This window comes from Drosophila obscura, unplaced genomic scaffold (assembly GCF_018151105.1).
Source record: "Drosophila obscura isolate BZ-5 IFL unplaced genomic scaffold, ASM1815110v1 contig_96, whole genome shotgun sequence".
Lineage (NCBI taxonomy): Eukaryota > Metazoa > Arthropoda > Insecta > Diptera > Drosophilidae > Drosophila > Drosophila obscura.
The window spans coordinates 1,755,246-1,779,891 of NW_024542890.1; the positions used below are offsets into that span (position 1 = coordinate 1,755,246).

General features: G+C 43.4%; 2 protein-coding genes across 7 annotated transcripts in view; one reads left to right on the forward strand and one right to left on the reverse strand.

Annotated features, from left to right (window-relative positions):
* The first annotated feature begins 339 nt into the window (after nucleotides 1-339).
* Nucleotides 340-24,646, forward strand: part of LOC111070417 (neurotrimin) — a 49,118-nt gene continuing 24,811 nt past the window's right edge. The window contains exons 1-3 of one of the 5 annotated variants that reach the window (XM_022360932.2): nucleotides 340-707; nucleotides 22,698-23,002; nucleotides 23,752-23,921. In XM_022360932.2, the coding sequence (XP_022216624.2) occupies nucleotides 22,756-23,002; nucleotides 23,752-23,921 (417 nt within the window). In that variant the 5' untranslated portion in view covers nucleotides 340-707; nucleotides 22,698-22,755. Of the gene's footprint in view, nucleotides 708-22,697; nucleotides 23,003-23,751; nucleotides 23,922-24,646 lie in introns of those variants that run through there. The other 4 variants (XM_022360934.2, XM_022360933.2, XM_022360935.2 and 1 more) reach the window with 4 other exon arrangements.
* Nucleotides 19,349-20,951, reverse strand: LOC111070419. Of its 2 annotated transcripts, XM_022360938.2 has the most exons (4): nucleotides 20,908-20,951; nucleotides 20,301-20,356; nucleotides 19,736-20,243; nucleotides 19,349-19,668 (listed from the first exon to the last, which is right to left on the reverse strand). In XM_022360938.2, the coding sequence occupies exons 1-4, from the start codon at nucleotides 20,934-20,936 to the stop codon at nucleotides 19,506-19,508; spliced, it is 756 nt and encodes a 251-aa protein (XP_022216630.1). In that variant the 5' UTR covers nucleotides 20,937-20,951; the 3' UTR covers nucleotides 19,349-19,505. The 2 variants fall into 2 exon arrangements, with proteins under 2 accessions (XP_022216630.1, XP_022216631.2); XM_022360939.2 differs by lacking the exon at nucleotides 20,908-20,951 and having other exon boundaries at nucleotides 20,301-20,754.

A 24,646-nucleotide genomic window follows, 5' to 3' on the forward strand; every position in this document is an offset into this window, starting at 1 on the left:
CTACGAGACAGGTAAGCAATCTGCTGGAGAGTGTGATGTGATGCTGGCAACATGTTGCCAAAGGATAGACGCCCACTCCCACTGAGCCGCTCGGGAAGCCGGAATGCCGAATAGGATTCAACCGAACTGCCAGCGAGTGCTGTGAGCTGTGCTCGTCTGGCATCGGATTCGTCTGACTTCGCTCCGAATCGCTTCGCATGGAAGCGACTTCGTCGCGCGTGGGGACAGCACAGGAAATAACAGGACAGGCCGAGCAGAGCAGCCGAAGGACGAGCGCGTTGTGTTAGGTCGGTCCAATGCGAGCAGAGCTTGGCGCGACAGGTTCAGTGCTCGGGCAACTTCCTAGCGCGTCGGTTTGCTTCAGTCCTCAGAACGCAACTCCCAACTCTGAATCGTGTTCGTTCCCCGCTTACCGTTACAAAATCTTTTTGAAAACAGTTTTCCAACGGCCGCAGAAATACGCAAAACGCAAAGCGCAAAGCGCAAAAAGCGACTCAAATCAAATCAAATAAAAGAAGAAACGAATAATTTTAAATAGTGCAAACCACTTCGAGTAAACCCAAATAAAGAGAATTATCTCAGAGTTACGAGTATTTCAAATATTGCCGATTTTGTTGTTGTTAAGTGTTTTTGAAAAACCCGATTGTTTTTGCATATTTTTTTCGAGTGTTGGCAGGTGTTTGAAATCGGCTTGTGAACCGGCACAGGTAATCAAAATCAATCTAAAATCTTAATTTAAAGTTGAAGATTCTTTCATTGAGTTTCCAGTGAGTTTCTTGAGCGTATCCCAAGGATTAAAGATATTCGGGGAAGACAATTGGGGCAGGCCATAACAACGACCGCAACTCCTCTTGTTCTCTAAAATTCTCAATTCTCCCGCCAGTGCACTGCAGTGTAAACGGTTCGTTTCACTGATTTGCTCGTTCACTTAATGCATTAGTAATTGGAAGCATTTTCATCAGCACTCCCTTTTCGATCACTTTTTCAGCACAGTATTTATTGTACTTAATTATATATTTTTCAAACACATCATCAATGTTGGAATGGATCAGAAACAGAATTTTGAATATCAGCGGATCAGCATCAATAGACGAATCGATCTAACCCCGACTTCTCAGAACCAAGACGAGTAATGTAACACTCATAGCACTACTTGTATTTTGTGATTTCGTTATGATTTGTTTAATTGTGTGCCTCGTACATGCAGCCACGGTGAAGGTTTCACCAGGCCAAGCTTACAAATTGTATGGCTAATAAATCCCCATTTTAAAATATCGGATTATTCCTTGTAATTTGTATTCGATTGATTGGGATAGTGGATCAGTTTTATCAGTTTTTCATGTGTTCATTTACTCAGAAAATTGCCTGTTCGTGTATTCAGTCATTCATTTCGACGTTCAACTGATTATCCAGTTCAAGAACTCTGAGCTTTAATATTTTTCCATTACTGTGTTACTTATTCAGCTACAGCTGCTTGTGCATATGATTTAGCAATTATTAGACGGTTTTTTTATATTTTTTAATTCATGAATTCCTCATTGCATGCTTTGTTTCCCCCATATTCAAGTGCGTTCTCTGTTCATTCATTCCGACATTCTGTGTCTGATTCATTCAAGCATTGATGTGTTTGTTTATTTATTCACATGTTGTCTAATTCATTTATTCTTTATTCACTCTACTCTTCGGTTGGCTTTACCATAGTAAATTAATTGAGTTATTAATGAACTCATTTAGTTATTCAGTCACAGTATTTACTCGCTTATTTGTTCGTTGCATCACTCATCAGCCATTCTTCCTCCTGCACTTGTTCTCCACTGGCTTTGATTTCTCTAGTCTTTGATCTCTTCAGAGGCTTTTCTTTCTACATTTTGAAGCTCAGCATCCCTCTTGCCTCCACCACTGTACAGACATTCTTCTAAAATGCATTCTTTAAAGAAAGCCCAAACTTTATACCATCGTCTTGCGTCGAACAAAAGGTGCCAAAAATGAAACTGCAGTTGCCACCCATCCTTGACTCCTTTACCCCATTAGCCCATTTGCGCCCGTCTTTCTAACCAGCCGCTTCAAGTTTTTAGCTGGCCGTGATTTATGTTTTATTAATATTAAAAGTGATTTATTAGCCATAAAATTTGTGAGCTAAACTTGGCCCGCGCGGGCTATGGCCATGGCCAGGGCCAGGTGAAACCTTCACCGTGGCTGCATGCACGATTGTTTAATTACATGGGAACCGCCGTCTCCGCCTCCGGCCTCTGCTGCTGCGCCTTCGCCGATGCAGTGTGGCAGTTGGTCCCAAGCTCCGTAATATGTATCTTTAAGCGAGAGTCCTAGAGCACCGCTCATTAACCCGCTTTCGACCACCCTGCCCTGCCCCGATCGCCCGTACTTAAGCTAAACTGCAAAGCGAGATTAAAATTATAAATGACAGCAAGACTGACAGGACAGGACAGGACAGGACGAAGGAGTGGAAGCAGGACCAAGAGCCGCACCCGGAGCGAGAGCATCTGTTCGTCCAGGCTGTTCTTTCACGTCATGTTGTCTTCTGTGTGTGTTTCACGCTCTCCCGCTCCATTTAACGTCGCATTTTGTCGTGTTTTTAATGAAAATTAATTAATCAAATAACATTTTTCACTCATTCGCCCCGTAGTGCCACCAATTGTCTTCCTTTGAGTGTGATTCCGTGTGCATGTGCGTGTGCGTGTGCGCGTGAGTATGTTGGAATGCATTTTATATTAAATATTGAAGTGCCCAGAATGCATGCCCCAACAAACCCAAAAACAGATACGAATGAAAGCCAAATCCATAGAAAATTAATTAAATATATTTCTTATAGCCGAAAGATACGTCCATATAATCTTAAACTCTGATCCAATCTCCGCATAATCATTTTCCAATCAATCAATTATGTAGATTTCAATTAATTTGTATATCAAAAGCCTTGGCTTTTCCATATCTGAAGGGTAAATGGTATATAATAAAATAGTAGGAATACGAACTGGGAAATTAAGTCGGAGGACACATATGTACAAATATATATACATAATATGTAAATGAAAAACTATTGGGAAATGTTAAAAATTTGTAATTTTCGATCTTTTCCCGTTAGCTATGCGAAAAAGCTTTAGGCGGTTAAAGAGGCAGATGCAGGCGGCACGGCCCCCCCATCGGGAATTTCGTCCCCAATTTTATGCAATTGGCTTTTAAATTACTGCAACTCATGTTTTTTAGACTTTTGAATATTCCCAGCATGAAGCCCCATATGCAAAAGTTTAATTGATTCACATCCAACAGAAAAAGAGATGATTTTGAAAAAAATGCAAAAATATGTTGTTCATATAACGGATATGGCCCCAGACCCATAACAGAAATCGCACTATACCTCTCAATTTCTTTCTTATTAGTTGGAATATTTACCATGCCTTTCGAATACAACTCATCATTTGCTGACCTGTGGTTACTCTGCAGCCTAAACAGCTGCGTGTATCTATCGTGTTGCGTGCCAGAGTCAAATTCGTCCTTTCTGCTGCATTTGCTGCATTCCCCAAAATGACTGCGAATACGCTTTTTTGTAAGCTTCTATCCTAAGCTTATTTTTAAATTACGTTTTTAAAGAGTAGACGGCTCACAAAATCTCCATATTTTCTCCCCGATATTAATGGGTTTTTACCTGCTTTATGGGATATTTCAACTCTCCTAGTTGCCTTGAACCGAGATACGATGCATCAAAAAATCCTACGATTAACTCAAACATGTTTCAGGCAATTACAAATTACGATTATTTTTTTCCTTGTAAATGTAAATTCTGGGCTAGTTTTGCTTTTACAGCTCAAAAACTTTTAATATAAACTGTTCAAAATAATACCTATGTGGAATTTATAATGGCTGCAAGCCTGAGCATGTTTGACTTTGAGTAGCATCGCTTTAAACAAGTGCGACAGCTATGAATAGCTACCCTGTATACATATATAATATATAAGCAACTTTATCAATCACTAGAAAGCAAGATAAGTTCTGATTTTGATCGAATCCTTAACGAAATTTCAAGACTTGGTTGGACTATCTTATCGAATAGATTTAATTAAAACTAATTATCGTAGTTTTTAACAATACGATTTCACATACACACAGACATAAAAGGTTTGTCCGGACAAGATGAAAGTGAAACCACATGTACATACGTATTTTGGGTTAGTGGTTCAGAATTTGAGGTCAGAATTCAATAGTCATTTACGAACTTTTGGCTCATTATTATAGTCAAAATTAAATTAGATTGACTTTCGTACCCCATTGAAGACAGAGGAACATGCTTTTAGCTGAATTCCCAGAACCCCAAAATTAAATACAATAATACTAGTAGTCCAGAATCATAGCAGGGTAGATTTAAGAGCTATTAATCTTAGCATATTTTCATATGTACATATATAGAAACTAATGAGGCATGTGCACCTCGGCTCAAACGTTCCGACTGATTTCAAGAGAGAGAATTCCAATTTTCTATAGCAGCAAAAGTAGTGGTACCATATTAAGTTCATTATTCAAACTAATGATCGGTCTAAAAACTAAAAAAATAATTCTCTAAAGAAGTTGTTGGCATTTTTTTGTGTGCTTAAGTTTTTAAGTATTTAAATACTGAATACTTTTTATTTATTGTTGTATTTCGTATGATTTTAAGCAATTTTGCCACGACCGATACATACATATGTGTATTTGTATATTAGGCTGATTCAAAATTTGATCAAACATTTTTGTTTTGTTTTTTCAAGTGGACACCCCATTACTCTGTTCTTTGTTAGTAAATAAAATTATAAAATTTTTTTCAATCAAATTTTTAATTTTATGTTTGGGGCTTGTTTTGCTTTTGGTTAAATATACATTACAAAAAATGTAATTCGTCGGTTTTTTCAAATAATACTGAAACTTAGAAACTTCTTATTGTTCTTATTGAGTTCTTATTAAGTTCTTATTGAAAAAAATGTATTTTTTTTTTTAACGATTGGTGAAAATCAGGAATTTCAGCTGACGTTGATATATTTAGTTAAAGGGTTCGCAAAATAAATATAAAAAGGATAATTAAATAATTAATAGTATCAATATATATGCCATAGATTTCACCGCATTATCCAATTAATTCAGCAAAGAAACATATGTTCATATATGTACATTTCATATACATACATATGTATGTATTGAGATAATTATGAATTATTTGGCCATGATCTGAAGACTTTTTCATGAATGGGTTGGGTACTTCTGCAGCATTAAAGCCGAGCGAAACCATTATCAAGATCATCCTCGTAGTAAGTCGTTAAAATGGAAGACCCCTCCCCCATCCTGCATTATAAACCACATCGCAACCTCATTCCGCCTCTTTTCGCTGGATCCAGACCGCAATCACACAAATTGACTGACTGCCCGTGACGGGCAATCGGCGCTAATTATTTGGAAATAGGATATGGCCGAAACGATGACTGATGATGTGGCCATCAATGCATGAATCGGCCTGGTCAGGCCCGGTCCATTGCAGGCCGGACTCTTGCCTCCTGCACCCCGCCATCCCATCCCGATGGGGCAGAGTGAACCAGATGGTAATGTGAATGCATTTCTGAAGGGGATTCGAGTGGTCATTGAACAGACTTCGCAGAGGTAGCAGACGGCTGGTTGGAGGGTGGGCAGGGAGTTCAGGTTACGTGAATTTGGTTTATTAGAGAGGATTGCTGATAGCGGGCAAGCAAGAAGAGGTAGACAGCTGCATTGGTGCAGGTGCGGTGCGGTGCGGTGCGGTGCAGAGCAACAGTCCGATTTCGAATCCGATGCATTAAAAACTAATTAGCACAAATTTTTGGCTATCGACGAAGGCCTTTGTTTGTGGATGCCGAAAAGCCGCAATTAAAGGCATCAAAGAACGTGTGAAAATAGACACATCCCCTCACCGCACCGCACGCTCGGCAATCGTCCCCCTGCTACCCGCAACCGAGGGACACACGAGGCAAGTCGGACCCAAGCGCTCGACCAACAAAGGAAATTTGAACCGTAATTACGAGTATGAGGCAGCACCAGAGGCAGCAGCAGGAAACAACGGACTCGCATGCATTGTCTCCCGGTCCCGGTACAGCCCCAGTTCCGGTCCCAGTGCTAGGTCCAGCTGCTGGCTCGGGTCTCCAGAGCTGGACCCAGCCCAATATTATAAATATTTTTGTAGAGGAATTCGGTATGTAGGATGAAGGACGCTGCTGCACTGATCCACTGTTTGCTGCTTCTCAATACACAAAATAAATCATAGGCGTATTGAAGGACACGCAGAAAAAATAATTTCCATTTCAATAAGATATTGTTGATGGATATTCGCGGAGCAGGGAAAAAGGGATTGAACCCTGTTGGAATCTGCAATTGCCTCAAAGTAACATATTTAGGGAGCCAACATAATGCGCCCCAGCCCCCAATTAGAGTGCGGGGATGCAAAAAGAGGACCCTGGGGGCTTGTCGGCTAATGAATGACGTGTCACAGTGAAGCGGAAACAAACACAATTAAAAACGCATCAGCGGTAAAATGGTTACACATATGTATGATGGATATGCGGGAGTGGTCAGCGGGGAAAGTGGTTTGGAGGGGGGCCCGCGCCAAGAGGCAGGGAAGAGCTCCTCAAAGCGGCCACAAACGAGCACTTGCACACGAACAAAGAAACAAAGCAGCAACAAAAGGAACAAAACAAAACAAAAACAAATGAGAATGAAAATGAAAATAAGAGGAAAACTTTGCCACATATAAAAAGAAAATTGCACAAACAATTGTGTGTAGTAGGCGTCGGTGGATGGTTTTCGGAGGCGAGAGTGCCGTAGTTACTTTAAGAGAAAAATACAAAACTACTGCAGCAGCAACAAATATTCCCCCAAGCGAACCACCGTGCGTATGCGTAACGTGCTTCAGCGAAGGGAAGAGGGAAAACGAAAACGAAAGCCATTTGGCATTTGGTATCAAAAATTAGCCATGCAGGGGAAGAAAGAGAAAGGAAAACAGCAGAAACGAAAAAGAAAATATTGTGTAGTGGTGAAAAGAGGAAAGCAAATTGGCAGACGAGAACTAAGAGGATAACAGAGCAAAAGCTAGGCTAAAAAGAAAAAGCCCCTGTCCAGGGTTGAGCAGAAAAAATTAAAAAAAAAATCAGAAAACATAAAACTAATCAACAAAATTTAAGAAAGTTATGTAGGACTTCAGTCGCCGCAGCTCTACTTTCAGATCTGATGCATACCTTTTACATTTATTATTATGTAAAATAGTTCGGTGCTAATGAATATAATTTACGGAAGATTCACAACTATTCACATAATACAAGAATTTAAGTATTGAATATTAGTATTTACTCGCCGAATACCACAGAAAATACAGAAGGTTTTTCTAGCCTTCAGAAGAGTTTATATTACGTATATTCAGCTGGAGTCAAAAATACGAGAGTGAAGAAAACTCTACAGACAACAGAGTAAAAGAAACGAATAACTAAGAAGGCAATACAAAAAAGAGAGGAGGATGAAATAAGCGCAAAATAAGCTTGATGAAAGGAAGAAGGCAGTCTAAAAGGCCCTTGCAAGTACCTACTATTTTCCCTTTAGCTGATGTTGACTGTATCTGCCTAGGAGCGAACAAGAAAACACACAGAAATTACTTAAGAAAAAGTAAAATTGAACTTTCGCTGTCATATGTGTATTGTCCCCATTCCTCATCCACCTGCCGCCTACCGGCTGCCAAAACCATTCCCCTTGGCATTGCATGCCCCCTGTGTTCCCCTTCATGCCCGCCACCCTACCGTCCCCCATGAGAGTGTCCCTCACATTTGTTTGCATGTTAAGCTGCAATAAGCGAGTGGAGTAGATCGCTTACAAAACATTTGCATTGAGCGAAACGCAAATAAAGCATGAAGCATCTAATCACACACACACACAAACACACACCCATTTAAGAATAGGGGTGAAGAGGAGGGCCTACAGCGACTTGAATTTTGATAAGACTCCACTCCGCTTTGGGGCAAACGCAAAAATGTCGACACAAATATCTATTTAAATATCAACAATAAAAGCCGAAACGAGACAGCGAACAACTTAATGCAGGGCCCGCCACAAACGCATATTCAGCATGTGCGTGAATGTGAGTGTAATCATTTGTATTTGCTAGTATTTTCTATGAAGAACTTAAACCCATACAATAGAGTCGATTGAACACTGCTCTCAGCCCATTTGCATATTGGATACTTTCCGATTTTACCGTACAGCGAATCAAAATCTATCCAAGACCTTTGGGGTTCATTTCACCCTTTTATTGGCCTTGACTTGATGCTGGAGAATCTCATAAAGTGGTGCATGCGTGACCCGTGCTGCTTTCGAACTCCAAATTGGTGGAATAGCTTCCTTAGTGCAGCTTTTCGGTACCATTCTGGCCAGGAATATTCTCTCAAATATCTTGGAGCATATGTGACATCTTTGCCTGGCTTTAAATTCATCGCACATTTCCATTGTGTGGGGAACTGACCGATGAGAAGAACTGCGGTGCATAGGTTAGGGTAGGTTGCTTTGTTTCCCCTTCCCCATTGTGGGAAGTGATGTCAACAGTTAACCCACAATCAAAATGCTCCAATCTTCTTGTTTGGCATCTCCTCGGAAACATTGTGGACATTTTCGCAGTGAAGGGCTGAGAGCTGGTCAGGAGCAGAAAAGGTGTTCCACAGTCTCTTCCTCCTACCCATGTCTACTGCTACGGCAGATATCATGGTAGGGGGGACCAGCCTGTTTGCATGACTGCGATGCACTTTTGGCTGCTGAGCTTGCGAAGCTCAGTGCTGCTTTTATTTATGATATTCGGCCACCTTTGCCGAGCTATGCGACAGTGTAACGCTCTTTGCCACCTGTGGTCGAGCCACTTTAAAGTGCTCCTTTATACAGATAAAGCCTATAAGTGGCCAATAGCATACAAATATATTAGTTTTATGGATGGGGATGGGAGTAGCAACCAGAAGGAAACGTTTCCGACCCCCAAAAAGCATATACATGTACATGACCGGGGTTAGTGTAGGTATTCCAATCGAAATAAGAATAGTCCCGGCAGGTTGGTTTGAATGTATTTAGGTTAAATGATTAATATAACTCGTTGTTTCGTCTTTTCGCCTCTTTTCGTCTTGATTTCTTGAGATCGTCGTTTCTCGTGACCGTCTTCCCTTGATTCTTACTCCTTTCTGGCCGGCTTGCCAACTCGTCGTTCTACTCAGCTATTCATGGGAGGGTAGGCTATACGGCGCTACCATACCATTCCCTCACACATACATATATTCTTGATCTGCGTGAATAGCCGATTCGATATAGCTAAGTATATCTCAGAGACTGTACAAGCTAAAACAACATTTGTATTTTGTATTCAGACTCCTGTGATAATAATTAATTATTTTTTATTTATTTTTTATTTATTCATTCAACTCAGAATATGAACAATGCAAATGATTATTCATAATTATTCTCAGTCTGATCTGATGTATAAAGTTCCCGGGTTATTGGGCACTAATATTCAAAATTAAAATAAAAAGACTCACAAAAAAACAAAATTAAAAAAAATTTAGTTGAATCCAGATGAATCCAAAAAGTTGCACTCCACGTTAGTCTATCAGGAGTTGCTAGATTGCCAAAATATTATTTTGGTATTAGTTAATTAAAACAACAAAAACTAGAAATCAATCAATCAATCATTGGCCCTTGCCGCTGCCCAAAACGTTCCCGCTCGCTAATGATTAGTTTTGTGTATTTATCTTTGTATTAGTAACACAAAATGTTGTAAAAAAAAAGGTGCATTCCATTAATTTAAAGCACCGAATTTACCATATTTTATTTGGCTATAAAAATTCAGATTTTTTCTCAAGCAGTGGAATATCCCTCCTTTCTTTATTCGGGTGCGATAGAACCCAACCCTAGATATTCTCCCCAAGCAGACAATGCAGCCAAGGAAACTTATCAAATTGTTGTAAATTAGTACCTGGTAAAGTCCAGTTATTTATTTTTCTGTCTCCCATAGTAATTCATTTTCATTGGAGGCTCTGTCAGCCTTTCTTTCGCCCAATCTATTAAATATATTAAAGAAATGCAGTGCATGCAAGGGGATTTTGCTATTTGTTCTAATCTCTCACCTTTTACGAGTCTAAGCCGCGGAGCCATAAGTCCAGATAGGATTCAGCACGGAGTTTTACAGGAGGACTTTATGGTCCAAGCTAAGGAAACCCGTGCAAGTTACTTGCTTTACTTGGTAATATTTCTAGGGTCTGTTGTCCAATAACTGGGCATACCCGGACAAACATAGTCCAGTCTATGGTTTACTTTGATGATTTGGTAGTCAAAAAGCAAAACATCCAGTGCAGATGTTTGGCATTATAGCCTCCGCTGCTATAAAACGCTCCCCTAGAGCATTGTAAAAGTCATGAACTGATCTTGAGGGATTGTAAGACAGGGCGGGTAGTAGACAGCGGCAATGGTAATATTTCCATTTAAAATTCCTATAAATTTACAGATGTAGCCGGAGGATAAACTTTGCAGTGGTTGATGCGGTTTTTAATTAAGATGCCAGTTCAGCCGTGAGCTTTTCCTTCCGGATGATCTGAACCATCGAACAAATAATCCCATATGATAAAGTTGTTTGTGCTTGTGAGGTGCGTCTCTGATGGAAGCGCTTTAGCAGCTCGATTGCAAATACGTAGACTGCCTCGATGTGTGTGATTGGTTGCCCTCGATTGGTTTCAAATGATCGGGCCAACTTTATTTGTACGCAGGGAAAGCAGATGAAATGTAAAAGAGGGAAGCATCGACTGGCAATAATTATAAATAATATGCAGTAAATTTTGCTCTCATTTCGGGGCTGGGGGCTCGTGGCTCGTGGCTGTTGCTGCCATTGCCATCTGGCCACGAAATTTAATTAAAACGATTTTCCAATACAAAACCATAGTGGTGAGGGGTTGTTTGCTGTGAGGGGATGGGTATGTGGATGGGGATGGGGATGGGCATGGGGATGGGGATGCGTCGGAAAGGCCAGACCAGACCCAACGAAACTCTCCGCCACTCTGTCACCACCCCTAAGCGATTTTTGTAACGCGTTGTTCGTTTTATCATTAATTTAAACATTTTTCTGAACCCTTTTCAACTGACAAAATCGGGACATCCAGAGGACCTCCGCTCAGCCTCTGAGCCCCATCCGCTCCCCCATCCAACACACACACACCACAGAACACGCACATACATACATACATATGTACACATGTCTGGGAAACTTTGCTTTCGTTTGAGGTTTTCGCCTCCTCTGGCGGCTATCCCTTGCGAATGTTCCATTTGCTCTCTCTTGCTCGCTGAAAACATGAAAAGGGATGTGTCCCTGTGACGTTGACTCATTGCATTGCCCAACACATGGCACATGCACGCACACAGCAACAAGTCAGCGAATCATGTTTTGCTTGCCATTTTTAGAGTTAACCTCAGACGCTGCCCCAGTGGCTCAGCCACTGCCACTGCCACTACCACTGCTATTCTCTATTGAATGGGATTCAGCTATTTGTAGCATTTAATACATATCCTCATGCTGAATGTTGGTGCCCTGACCCTCTCCCCCCTCTCCCTCCCCCCCTCTCTTGACTCTATTCAGTTGCTGACACCCTATGGTCCAGACAATTGTCACTTGCTCCCACCATAGCTCATGCGACCCTCATTGCCCCTCCTCTCTCTCTGTCACTCTGTCTGCAGATGGCAAGCAAATTGTTGGGCTCCAACATCCTGTCACCTGACACTTGCCAGAATTGCAACTGGGAAATATTTCCAGTCGGGGCTTCGAGTGTTGTTTTGCGTCAAACGTGGAAATTATCCATGAAATCCTACACAGCCACTAGCCAGCAATCCTTCCCTCAGAGTTCCAGGTCCAGGACTTTGCTCCGCATTCTCTGAACTGTGGCAGGCCACAAAATTACGCAATGTGTTGGCACCTCAAAGGCAGGAATTTCCTGCAACTGGTTGGACCAAAACAGTAACTAAAAAAAGCTTTTTTTTTTTAAAAGCATTTCCCCCTAAAGGCTTGGAACATAATTTAATTTAAAATAAAAAAAAATATTTTGTATTGCCTAGTAAACAAACAGAAGAGAATTCCGATATGAGCAGTGTGAATGAACTCCCCCACCTGGCCTTCATGCAGAAGCAACAAAGTCCATTTGCCCCAAAAAGTAGGCAGCAGATTTTAGCTTGTCAACAGCGATGGACAGCATCAACCACAATCTGACAAGTGTGTAAGTGTGTAGGTGTGGTGTGTGTGTGTGTGTGCATATACATGTGTGTGTGTGTGTGTGCTTGTGGCACAGGTGTAAAACCAGTCCTTGCCCCGCACTCCACCACCACCACCACCACCACCATCACCTCTCCAACGACAAGCATTCAGCGTGGCAGTGGTAGTGGTAGGTAGCATTGCAGATGGATGTCCAGACGACAGTTAATTTCCTATTTGATATTTGCTGTTAATCTAATAAATTTGCACGTTGACTAAATCGACAGGCGACCAAATGAATTGAAAGGCGACAGACAGCCAGCCAGAGGGGGTTGTGGGGGGGCGGGGGGGGGCTACATATGTATGTAGGTTGATCTGTCCAGCTGAAAGCTTTCTGATAACCACAGATGGACCGAGACAGAGACAGAGACAGAGAATGGGAGCGGAATGGCTGCATCCTGCAGAGAACAGTCTGGTGCTGCCATTGTGGTAGCCGCAGCTTAATCTCGAAATTAATCTTATTTAGCCTATAAACTGCACTGTCCAGCCAATGGGGATGATGTGCAGAAAGACAGAATGACAGAGGGACAGAAAGACAGAAAGACAGAAAGACAATGGGAGCAACAGGAAAGAGCTACAAAAGTAACTCTCTTGTAATCCCTTTGTCACAGTTCATGACTTGGCAGCTTTTCCTTCTCCATCAGGGCGAGGAGTGCAGAGGCGTAGGGGTGACAGAAGAGTGGACCGTGGAGCGCATTCCGAAAATGGGCAAAAACGGAGTATGCTGCTCATAAATTCCGTTTCCAGCTGTGCGCGACTAAAGGGGGTAGATCTGACCGAGGGTCGCTTTGGCGTCTTTTCAATTGAAAGTCGAAGAAAAGTTGACATGGGGGAAAAGCGTATAGCGTAAGGAAAAGACTGCCAATCGGTAAAAGAGAGATGCATCGGAATTGTTTCCGTATTACCAATATTCCGTAGTGTCTAGTGTCTACTCTGGTCTTGCCCTGGCGGTTCACTTCACTCCTGTCCGCTCTAATACAATTTTCCATTCACTTTTTTTGTTGGCTTGACTTTGAAAAAGATTAAAACTGAAGTTGAAGTGGCGGTCAGGGCCTGCCCTTCCTGCTGGCCTGTGGCTTTCCCTCGTCTGTCCGTGGAGGCGAGTCGCACGGACTCATCTTAGTTACTCGGCAATTACACGACAGAGCGTGGAAAGGCGTCAGATCCTTCTTTTTCGTGGGGCAGGAGAGGTCGTTTGTTTGCATACCTGGCTAGCTGGTGATAACAATAATCCTTGACAAGCCATAAACATCTTAACGTCCTTGTGCCCTTGCTTCTGCTCCTCTGCTCCTGCCACTGCTCCTGCCACTGCTCCTGCCACTGCTCCTGCTGCTGCCATGCCCCACCGCCATCCCCATGGCAGACAAATAGACTAAAGTTACAAATGTCGCCTGGGAGGTCCTTGAGCTCCAGAGGTTGAGGTTGAGGTCTGGTCTCGGTTCTGGAGTTGCTCTTTGAAATTGTAAACCCAACAAATGCTCCGAGTCGCAAAGTCAATTTGAATGTTTGTTCGCTTGTTTGTCTGGGCGCCAGCGAAGGGCGCCAGCGGGGGAGGGTTTTGCCTTTTTTCAGCCTTACCCCCTTGCCTGCCTCTGCCATTGCAGAGTCTTTCTGTCGCTGTCTCTCTGTCTCTGACCTGCTCAGCTGCGGAGAGCGACCCCTCGGGTCAGGGCCCTTGAATAAGCAGCTAATTCGTTTATTATTTTTATTGTTGCGTTGACATTATTTACGTAAGCTGCTTGTCAGCTTTTCACTTAGGCGTCGAGAAGTGTGCTTCACGAGGATGAGAGGTCCGCAGGATTGGGTGTAATGGCACGGGTACGGGTGGCGTGGTAGGGGGACGGGGACGGGTGGGTCGAAGGGAAGCCCAACAGTCGGGAGTCTTTATTATATTCATTTCCATTTTATTTGCCCATTTACAAGTTTCAATCTTTATGCCTTGACTTTTCCGCTTCCCATTCTTTCGTTGGCCCTGCCTGCCACCCTGCCACCCTGCCTCCCTGCCACCCTGCCTGCTTTCTGCTTCAGTCACCCACTCCTTTTGGCCCTGGTAGGTCGGATGTCGTGTCCTGACTGCCGAGTTATGCCTTTATTTGGCACTTGACGGCAATTGCTTTGACTCAACTGAATTGAACCGAACCGACCTGTCCCGAACCGCACCGCACCACACAGCGCCGCACCGAGTTGAGCAGAGCAGGGCAGAGCTAAGTTCGCTTATTGACTTGCCCCAGCTATTGATACAGCTTATTACGGATTAGGGATAACGAGGCAAGGAGCGGCCAGGGTTTCGAGGGTTTTCGGCTCATTGAAATTGACAACTCGGATGAGTGCGGAGGGTGGTGTGGGCATTCCAGCTGTGGATCTCTCCAAGGCCTTCCAGAAACCGACTGCGGCAGGCAAACAGAAAAAAAGAAAAAGGAGCTTAACGAGATCTGAGTGCAATGGAACTGAATGGCAGTGGGGTGTCCTCGCCTCCTCGCTCGAATCAATCCAGCCTGAATCCCTGACAACTACGGGCACAAATCCCCTGGAAGCACTTCGATCTGGTCTTCCACTTCTTGCACTTCAGTGCCGGCGCACACAGCATAAGGAACTAAGGATAACTAAGGATCAAGCCGTGGGTACAGTTGTCCGGGCCATGGTCCATGGGAGATGGGCCTGGCATATCAACGAAGCTCTTACCCGCTCTTCAGCCTTCACCACCGCAGCTGCACATTCGCCTAGGCGGCTCAGTAGTGCCAGTGCCAGTGCCAGTGCCAGGACACGGCCAGAGCCAGGGCAAGTGCCCGGCGGCAGCAGAAAAGCCATGGCGCTCAATTAGACAACACAAGGCGGGGAGCAGGCTGTGGGCGTGGCCTAAGCGTGCGTCACAAGTAACAACTGACGAAAGGAGAAGCAGAGAAGCAAAATAAGAAACAAGTAGAAGAAAGCGCTGGAGGGGGCAGTAGAAATATGGGGGGACTGGGGACGGGGTACAGAAAATAAAAATATGACACGAGCTCGGAATTTGTGCCCCTTCCCGTGGCTGTGGGGCTATATTTGTGAGTGTGTTGACCGGTTGGCCGGTTGACAGTTACGCATATTCATGAATATCTGCAGAGGACAGAGGAGATATGTCCTGCGAGGGAAACGGCTGGTCTAGGTGTCTGTGTCTGTGTCCGGGATTCGTGCTGCGTGGCTGCGTGGCTGTGGGGCTGTGGGGCTGCGGGGGTGGTGTGACAGAGGAGGAGGAGTAGGACTCCATCCTGGTGTGACATTTGTGCCGCTGGCTGCAACTAGCCCTGGCTATGACTGCTCATTTACACTTTGCCACATGTCCCCGTCTAGTGTCTCGGAAATCTGTCGCATCAGCACTAAAGCGAGCAGTATGTGTCAGGGTGGGCGATGGGGGGCTGTGTCGCTACAAGGCGCATTGCTTCAGTGGATTATTATGCGAGGTATCAGATGCCACAAAAGGCAGCCAGCAAAAAATGAATGGAAGTCGGAGTTCCAGTTGCAGATCATGAAGTGTGTTGTCATTGGATTGCTTTATATATTCTGATATTTCGTTACTATATACATATGTGTACTATATATACATACATTCATATGTTCTTCTGTTGAGGCTGTTTGGTGCTACTTTCTGCCATTGAGCTACAGGGTGTGGAACTGGTTGCGACCCACAAAGAGAAGTTACAAGAAATCCACTCAACTGAACTAAACTTATTTGTCTTTTATATACGAGTATACATACATACATGCATACATGCATACATACATACATACATACATGTATTGTATGGCTTGTGTTTGGGTTCTTTTTCTGTGTCTCTCAGCGTGTGTGTGTGTGTGTGAGTCTGTGTGGTGTTAAGCAAATACAGTTATACTAGTTGTCCAGTTTTACCCCACACCACACACCACACACCACATACGCTTTACCCCTTACCACATTCCATTATCACGTCTATCCACCCACAAGCGCCGCGAGAAGTAACTTTTGCTGACCATGACACGACCACATTGACCAGAATCGTACACAGGACGGTTGTGGCACGGGGAGGCGTGGCAGGATGGTGGCCGAAAGGAAGATGACTTTGCTGTGGACTGGAGTGGGAAATGAGCACGTTCCATTCGATGGTTAGATGTCATTTGCCCCACACAGCAGATCCCCCCAAGAGCCATAGCATAGACACCCCTCTCCCTCTATACCTCTGACCCTTATGTACATTTATGTACATATGTATGTACATATGTATGTACATATGTAACTCCCTTCATTTTCGTTCTACCATTCGTCGTACCCAGCATGTGTTTGCTTAATTTTGCTTACTTTGAAGCCAAACTTCTCCTTATTCTCTTCGTGCATTCCCAAGAGTGTAATTTTAAATGTCAGCAAACAATAAACACACACACCCACACCCAAGCACATGTGTGTGTGTGTGTGAGTGTATACTTGGACATTTCACTTTGGCCACAAACAAAACTGATTTACTTAAAGTTTCCTCACAGCACAGACAGAAAGTAGAAACGGGGGGTGCGGCTCCTTAAAAATATTACTTTTTTCTTTACCACCGTCACCCCCCCCGGCCCCTCTTTGTGCGTTGTGGGGGGGGGGGACACTAAATTAATTTCTTCATTCTGGCTATAATTTTGATCCGATCTTTTTCCAATTCGCCAAATTTTTTTTTTTGGGGGTTTCCTTTCCTTTCTTTTTTTTTTTTTTTTTTTTTTTTTTTTTTTTTTTCTCCCCCTTTTTTTCCTTTTTTTGGGGGGGGGGGGGGGGGGGGGGGTTTTTCTCTTTTCTTCTTTTTTTTTTTTTTTTTTTTTTTTTGGGTTTAATTTGGTGCCCTTCTCGGCAGAGCCGGCGACGGCGGACCGCGCTTCGCGGCTATTAAATTCTTATGGGGTCGAACCTCCCCACTTTTACCCTCTCTAACTAGAGGTAAAAAACAACACAAGATAAACAATAAACGGGAACCGACAACCAAAACGAAGCCAAGCCATTGGAATACTCGTATATTTCCATGGCAAAACAGAATGAAGCCTGGACAAAAAATGGAAAGTATTAACTCAAGTGAACTGCGGCAGGTTGGGGTGGAAAAGGGAGAGGCAAGAAGCTCACTTGATCAGCAAGCAAAACAATTTAATGACAGGGAATGCAGCTCCGCCTTGTACGATCATAAATGAAATTAAACCACCGGGGGGGAGGCTCGGCCCCCTCTGTATCTTTACTCAGGCCAGAGCAACAGCTCAGCAAATTATTATTCCGAGGCAGCCAGTGGGTTTAAGCCATAGTTACTGTCAATTAAAAGGCCGCTCCAAAAGAGGGCACTGAAGTTGCCAGGCTGAAGTGCCTGAGCCTCACCTCAGCACAAATTTCAGGTGCACCTGCAGCCATCATTTTGTTCGACAACAAAGTAATTTGTAACCACATTCCCTTCATGTGTGTGTTTGCACCAAAATCAATAGAATATTATTATCGTTAGGCAGCTAATACAATTTTCCAGGCAACAGACTGCAACGAAGTGGAAATGCACTGACCACGCGGGTGCCTCCAGTGCACGGCTGCACGGCTGCACGTCCGATACACACTCCATGGACAAAATTCGACTGTTTGGGGGGTATGGGGGATGTGGAAATAAATTCCACTCTAATGGCATTTGCATGCAGGTTAAATGAGAGTTCAGCTGGGAGAGAAAGCAGAGTCACACAAGATCAGAAATTAGAGGAGAGCTTCGGTAACATCCGATCTGAATTATGAGACGTCAAAATACAATAGTTAAAGAGATTTCTTCTTCCAGTTTTCCACCATTTGCTCCACTCAGTTCTCAGTGTAGAGGAACCCTTTCGCCCCAGAGTAAAATCGAGTGTGTGGCTCTTATTGGGCCATTGGACAGATCTTACTCTAGATCTAGGAGACAATGGACACAGGGGTGGGAGAGGGATGTGTTTAAGCTGCCACAAAGGGCCACCAAAACCCGTATCGGCGACAGGATGTGATTATGGGCTGAGGCGGATGGCGAAGTGAGGATGGTGGAAGGCCACCACGGTCTTGGGCGACAGATAGGACACGTATCTAATAAAGCGCCTTGCACACGTCCCCCATCGTCCTGTCCCCATTTCGGCCTTCACTAATGTGCTGGCTGTTCGATCCGGACCGAGGCGAGCCGGGCCGGGCCGAGCCGAACCAAGCCAGAAGCTTTGCAAATGTTTGCCCACTGCTTTTGTGAGCTCATTAAATTTCGTCAATGCAAATATGTGGCAATGGCAATGGCATGGGGGAGCGGAGCAGAGCAGAGCGGAGCCCAGTGGTGGAGCAGAACGCTGCCCATTTGAATGCAACACGTTGGTCCCCACGTTGCAGGTGGGGTGAGATGGGGCGCAGGGAGGCAAACGACAGCCGGCATATGCACTTCCGGGCACATTTCCTGTTGCAAGTTCTCGTTCTCTTTCTGCTGCTCGTCCTCGTGGTCCTTGTGAATTTATTACGTGCAAATGTAAATAGCGGCACGTGCAGGACGACTGTCCCTGTCCTCTGTCCTCTCCAGCCATGTTCTCTTCTGTTCAGTTCTGTCCTGTCCTGTCCTGCAGCAGGTCCTAGATGAGCCAGCAACAAAATGCTGCTCCTCGTTGACTTCCTGTTTCTAACTGTTAGCTGCTCCTTCTCCATCCGCTACTCGTCTGCGCAAAATAAATGTTGTCCTCGCCAAACAAAGGTGCGGCAAGTCGCTGTCTGCCTGGTGCCTGCTGCCTGGTGTCTGGTGCCTTCTGCTTTCCTTTAGTTCTCTTCTCCAATCGACACTGAGCTTACCACGCTTTGTCAATAGATTATGGATCTACAAGACACCAGAGCCAGATATGAGCGCACAGCCGATGCCGAGCGCTGCGCAAACACGACAATATGTGTTCGGATTATTTATTTCGACACTTATAACAGCTTTCAAACAGGCAGGAAACGATCGAGCGATGGAGAACGCGTGTAATAAGTAAATCACAGGGAGGCCATTGATTGGTATTATTATGTAAAATTAGGTTTAGGTTCAGGTTCAGGTTTAATTGGGTGAAAAATATTTCGATTTAAAATTAAAAAAAAAACCTAGTATGAGCTATGCGATGGTTAAATTACGCGTGTAACGATTACAACGGAAATAAGCTAAACATTTGTGTAAGCCTTTGACAAATACCATTTTGCACTCCCTTCTTGAGTCTATTGGCGAATATTAGTTTGGGCGTTGGCTGGGCGTGGCTGGCGACAGACGGTCCTGTGACGATTCAAGTAGTTGACTTGTCTGAAGTACATGCTGCAATCGACGCACTGATACTGCCAGTTGTGGTGTCCGTTGTCGCGTTGATGTGAGCGCAGGCCGGCGCTGCGGTGGGGCATTTCGGACAATATTAGATGGCCATTTATGCAATGGAAGTTATTCGAACACCTACCGATTGGCGAATGGCATGTGGCATTCTGGCTGTGGGCAGACAAACGAAACCTCGGCCGTGCGGTTCTCCTTGTCGCTACAGGGGAGCTGCGCTTTCGTCTTTTCGCTGCGCCTTTGAACATTGGCTTGATGTGACTCATTCTCTTTGCCTGTGTCGCCTTTTTCTCCCTTGGTCAGCACTTGGATGTAGCCTATTTTGACGCCGTCCTTGCTCTTTTTCACGCGTCGCCTCTGGCCCGGCCTCTCCATTTTCCAGATGGTGTGGCTGAACTCGGTGCCCCCATCAATCGGCTGAAGGGCCATCAGCTGGCCCGTTTTCTCCTCCAACTCGCGCCGCGTTACAATGGGTATATCGTCGCTCTGGAGCCAGTCGGTGTTCGGGCTTCCACTGCCGTAGTGGAAGCTAGTATTAGATTTGCGATTGGATACACGTGTTCTGAACGCCTTGATGCTTCTGATGGGCTCTGGCCTCGGCATTGGGGCCATGTTGGGTACGGTGCGGCAAATGGCTAGGAAAAGTTTGGGCTTAGGCACACATAATATGGCGCAGACAGACAAGGCCTCACCTTCATAGCGCTCGTAGAAGCGGTCGTGCTTCCCGTTGTAGCGATCCGAGAAAAGGCTGCGGAAGATATTTGGCATGGTGAAAAGCACACAACACTCAGAACAAACCTTAAAAATAAAGTTTTTATTGGGAATTGCAGCTGCAATTTTCCTTATTGCACGTAATGTTAGACAGTGTTGGTAAATGCACAAATGCCAACCTTCTTGCAACCATTTAGTGTCAAATGCAACCCTGCACAAAAGGTATGTAACTACGCAAGGTACGGCCAAGTCAACGAGTGAAAAGGCTCTTTTTGCGTCCATATTTTAGGTCCTAGTTGAGTGCCTACAACGGATAACAAAATCTAAATATAATCGAGAACGATTGCTTGCTTGACTAGCAAGAACGCTTTAATTCTATATGCACTTCAGCCCTGAAGTGCTGCCACTTTTTGTGTATTTGTACAGCTGATTTTGATTTCTAATTGGATGGCAAGCGCAAATACGAAATTAGTTTTGAACAAATTGTAATTGTCAATTTATTTACAATTATTTTGTGCAGTTGATGATAACATTTTGGGCACAAACGCTGCACCGCAGCTGCGTAAAAGAACTTGAGCGTTATCTTACTCGTTTCTTTTATGGATTTCGTGCGTCATCCAACTTCAGCGTTGACCGGAATCAGAACCGCAACATAGTTAAATAATTCCTAATAATTTGACACTTGAAATTAATTCATTTGTAAACAATTCGCAACGACTTTGAAGTGTAGCCGTAGTTGCGAGTCGCTCACGCCACAGACTATCGCTGGCAGAATTGTTATCTTGACGACGGCAATATTTATTGACGTTCGACAAAATCTATCGACTGTTTCGATGTGACGCTTTCCACATATAGTTCATTCATTTCATTGTAAGATAGCTTATTTGAGACTGGGATATGCATCAACCTGTCCAGGCTTCCTCTACATGTAATTTGTAGATTTGCTGGAACTTAAGGTTCGGGACTGGCCTTGTATGACCGAAGGAGTGGTAGGACAGGTTGAAGGTTGGGGCGTTGGTTGCTTTTTAAGCAGCTGGCGATCGTGAAGGAGACACCACGGACTCCCATGGGGTGTCTCGTGACCAGTAAGTGTTACTTGTTGACTTTTTATTATTGGGCAATATTTGCCTGCTTAATTGCTACCGAAAACCCTCCTGTTTTATATTAAAATCAAAAAGTATAAAAAAGAAGGTGGACGTGTGGTAGATACGGTGGTTGCGATAAAAGCCACCAGTTGGGAATGGTAAAAATAAAATGTAAAATAAAAAAATTTTTATTGGAAAATAAACGGAAAAAAAGAAAGATAATAAATAAAATTAAAAAGTATTGAGTGTTTTGATAAATATGCCATAAAAACATAAAGTAATTACTGGTAAAAGAAAGTTGAGATAAGCCCACAGTGTAACAATGATATTTCTTATGTAGGTCAACGGGTGCTGTCCCCGTCGATTGCGAAATGTCGCAAGAGGTGGGGGGTTTTAAATTGGTGTATGGACAAGAATGGGTAGAGTTGTTGATCGAGAATTCTGAAGTTTATTAATTGTGTGCGTTTCTTAAGACTATTTTATTTTCCGGAGGTGCTGACACACCGCTATTTGTGGAGAACCATGGCTAGAGACATGGCTCGTTGGCTCTGTGTTTATCGGTTTGATTACACTACTCGACAAAATCGAACTTTTTTTTCCTCAAGGACCCAAACCGAAGGGCTCGCAACCTTCCAAAAGGTATTTTTTGTTCATTTTTTCCATATTTTAGGTTTGGTTAACGAATTTTAAACGACGCCAAATTAACGCACCTATACACAAAAAAATAGAGGACACAAGATATAATTTTTTTTCGACTTTTCCTGAGTTTTTAAAGTCAAAATTTCGTAAAAAATACCGCACAAAAATCATAATTTCTGCATTTCAATGCTTTATATTTCACAGACGGTAAGCTGTAATCCCAAAGTGTTTGGGCTTAACTTCTAGCTGTTTTAATTATCTTTTCAAAATAGCAAAGTTCTTTACAACCAGACGTAAGATACTAGAGTTATGTGAAAAAAACAAGCGCTACCTCTGAAAAAAGCTTTAAAAAAAAATACCATATTTAAAAAATTCTTCAAAAAAAAGTGCTATAGAAAAAAAAAAAAAATATCATCAAACCATTTCTAAGCCCCAAATCTTTAAGAAAAAGTTGGTTTTGTTCCTTGAGGAAAAATCGTGTCGGGTAGTGTTATTGGTCCCGACCAGCGTGGATGCACTGACAGTCCGCTGTTTGGGACGAGCCATGGCTAGAGCCATGTGAACTTTTATATATTTATGTGTAAGTTTGCAATTCATAATTCCTATCAAAGCTAATTGGACGATGTGGTCTGTACATTTTGCTTGCGTTTTCAGCATATTCAGCCAGATAGTCTATGAATAAAGTCATGCCAGTAGGAACTACGTCAGTCTTATGATGGCGATTCTGGTAGTCAAGAAAATCAGCGAACTCATCGTCGATTCCCGAAGCTGCAAGCTGAACGTTGAACGGTGTCCCACTCAGACATTCACATCGAGCAATCCCTCGCAACTGAATCAAACCAAGCTGGCGCAGCTGCAGATAGGAAAAGCAGGAGGATTCGGAGGAGGAATCGGAGCTCGAGGAGGGCCGAGAGGCCATTGGCTATCGCTTTTGGTGCTGATGCTGTGCAATTGCGTTGGTAAGATACATACATATATGGGGAAGGAGGCAACGGGCCCGGCTCCACTAGACGTCATTTCGTTTGTTTGCTGAAAAAACTCCAACCAGATCTTTCTTTTTCTTCAAAATTGGTGTACAATTACTCAATTCATCGGTCTTAATGCCAGCTGAGCTGATAAAAATTTCCATATCATTGTCTGAAGCTTCCACGTAGATGTATTTGACCATTAAATTGTACTCCACTGAGGCAGGGCAGCCAATCTGCTTTTGAATTCAAACTGATTGACCAATGGGAATTCCCATTTATAGATTGAGTGAAAATACTTCGCTTGGGAGCGACAGGGGATGACGTGCTAGTGGAACCAGGCTATAAGACCGAGTTTGGGCGCCCAAGCGTTTGGGCAAATAGCGATAACATTGTTGATCATTGAGTGTGGAACGTTTTTGGTTTGCTTTGCACACACACACACACAGAAGACTATATCGATAAGCATCCTTTCTTTGCCAGATCGATAGCGACTCAAACGCCACCTCTAGCGATAACCAACGCTATCGATCGATTATTTCAGCTTAAACTTATTGATTTGCCAATCGTTTGCAGGCCGCTCGTTCCAACACACCCACATAACCACACATACATGAGTTACACACACACACACACATACCCATACGTACACACACACATACAGCAATTTGTAAATTTGTTTGAAATTGCGTTAATTGTTCAATAAATGTTTTCTCTTCATGGAAATGTCAATTGAAATGAAGATTTTACCGTTTCAAACCAAATCTCCTCAGTGGGCGCCTTCGAGCCGGACTTTGTCATCCCGCTGGAGAACGTGACCATCGCCCAGGGCCGGGACGCGACATTCACGTGCGTGGTGAACAATCTGGGTGGTCATCGGGTGAGTGGTGACGGTGCGACAGTCCCCGCCAAGGTATGTATCGGTTTCAGGCGCAGCGTTGAATGAGTTTTTCTTGTCTTTTCAGTTCCGTTTTTATTTTTTTTGTTCTCTCAGTATGTATCTCTCTCTCTCCCTCTCTCCGTCTCCTATCTATCTCTCTTCAGTTGGTACACTTTCATTTCTCTCATTTCAAGTGCACAATTTTTGAGATTTAACAGTTTTAACGATTTTCCAAACTACAAATACGAATATAATAATGAAATCAAACTGCACAACAACTATCGCAATTATGTAACCCCAAAGCGCACCTACCCCTTTACCAGTATACATATTCGTACACATAAATATACATATATAGATAGTTAATTACAAGTATAGCTGCCATAGCACCATACAATACAATATCTAAGATATATATTCATACATACTGCCTATCTATCTATATATGTACATACAATATAGAGCACTCTGCATATTTAACGCACCAACGCACAGCAACAGCCGCAACAGCAGCAACAGCAGCAACAACTACAACTACAACTAAAGCTACAACTACAACAACAGCTCCAACAAAAGAATTAAACAATAATGGTTATTGGGAGCACAAATAAAGCACATTACCAACAGATCAGAGCCGAACCGAGCGGAATGGGGCCGAAATAAATTTAAATAAACAGCGCACAATTTGTACGAGATGAAAACGAAACCGAAAAACGAATAGCTTATTGTTTTTATCATCGTATTATATTATTATTAGC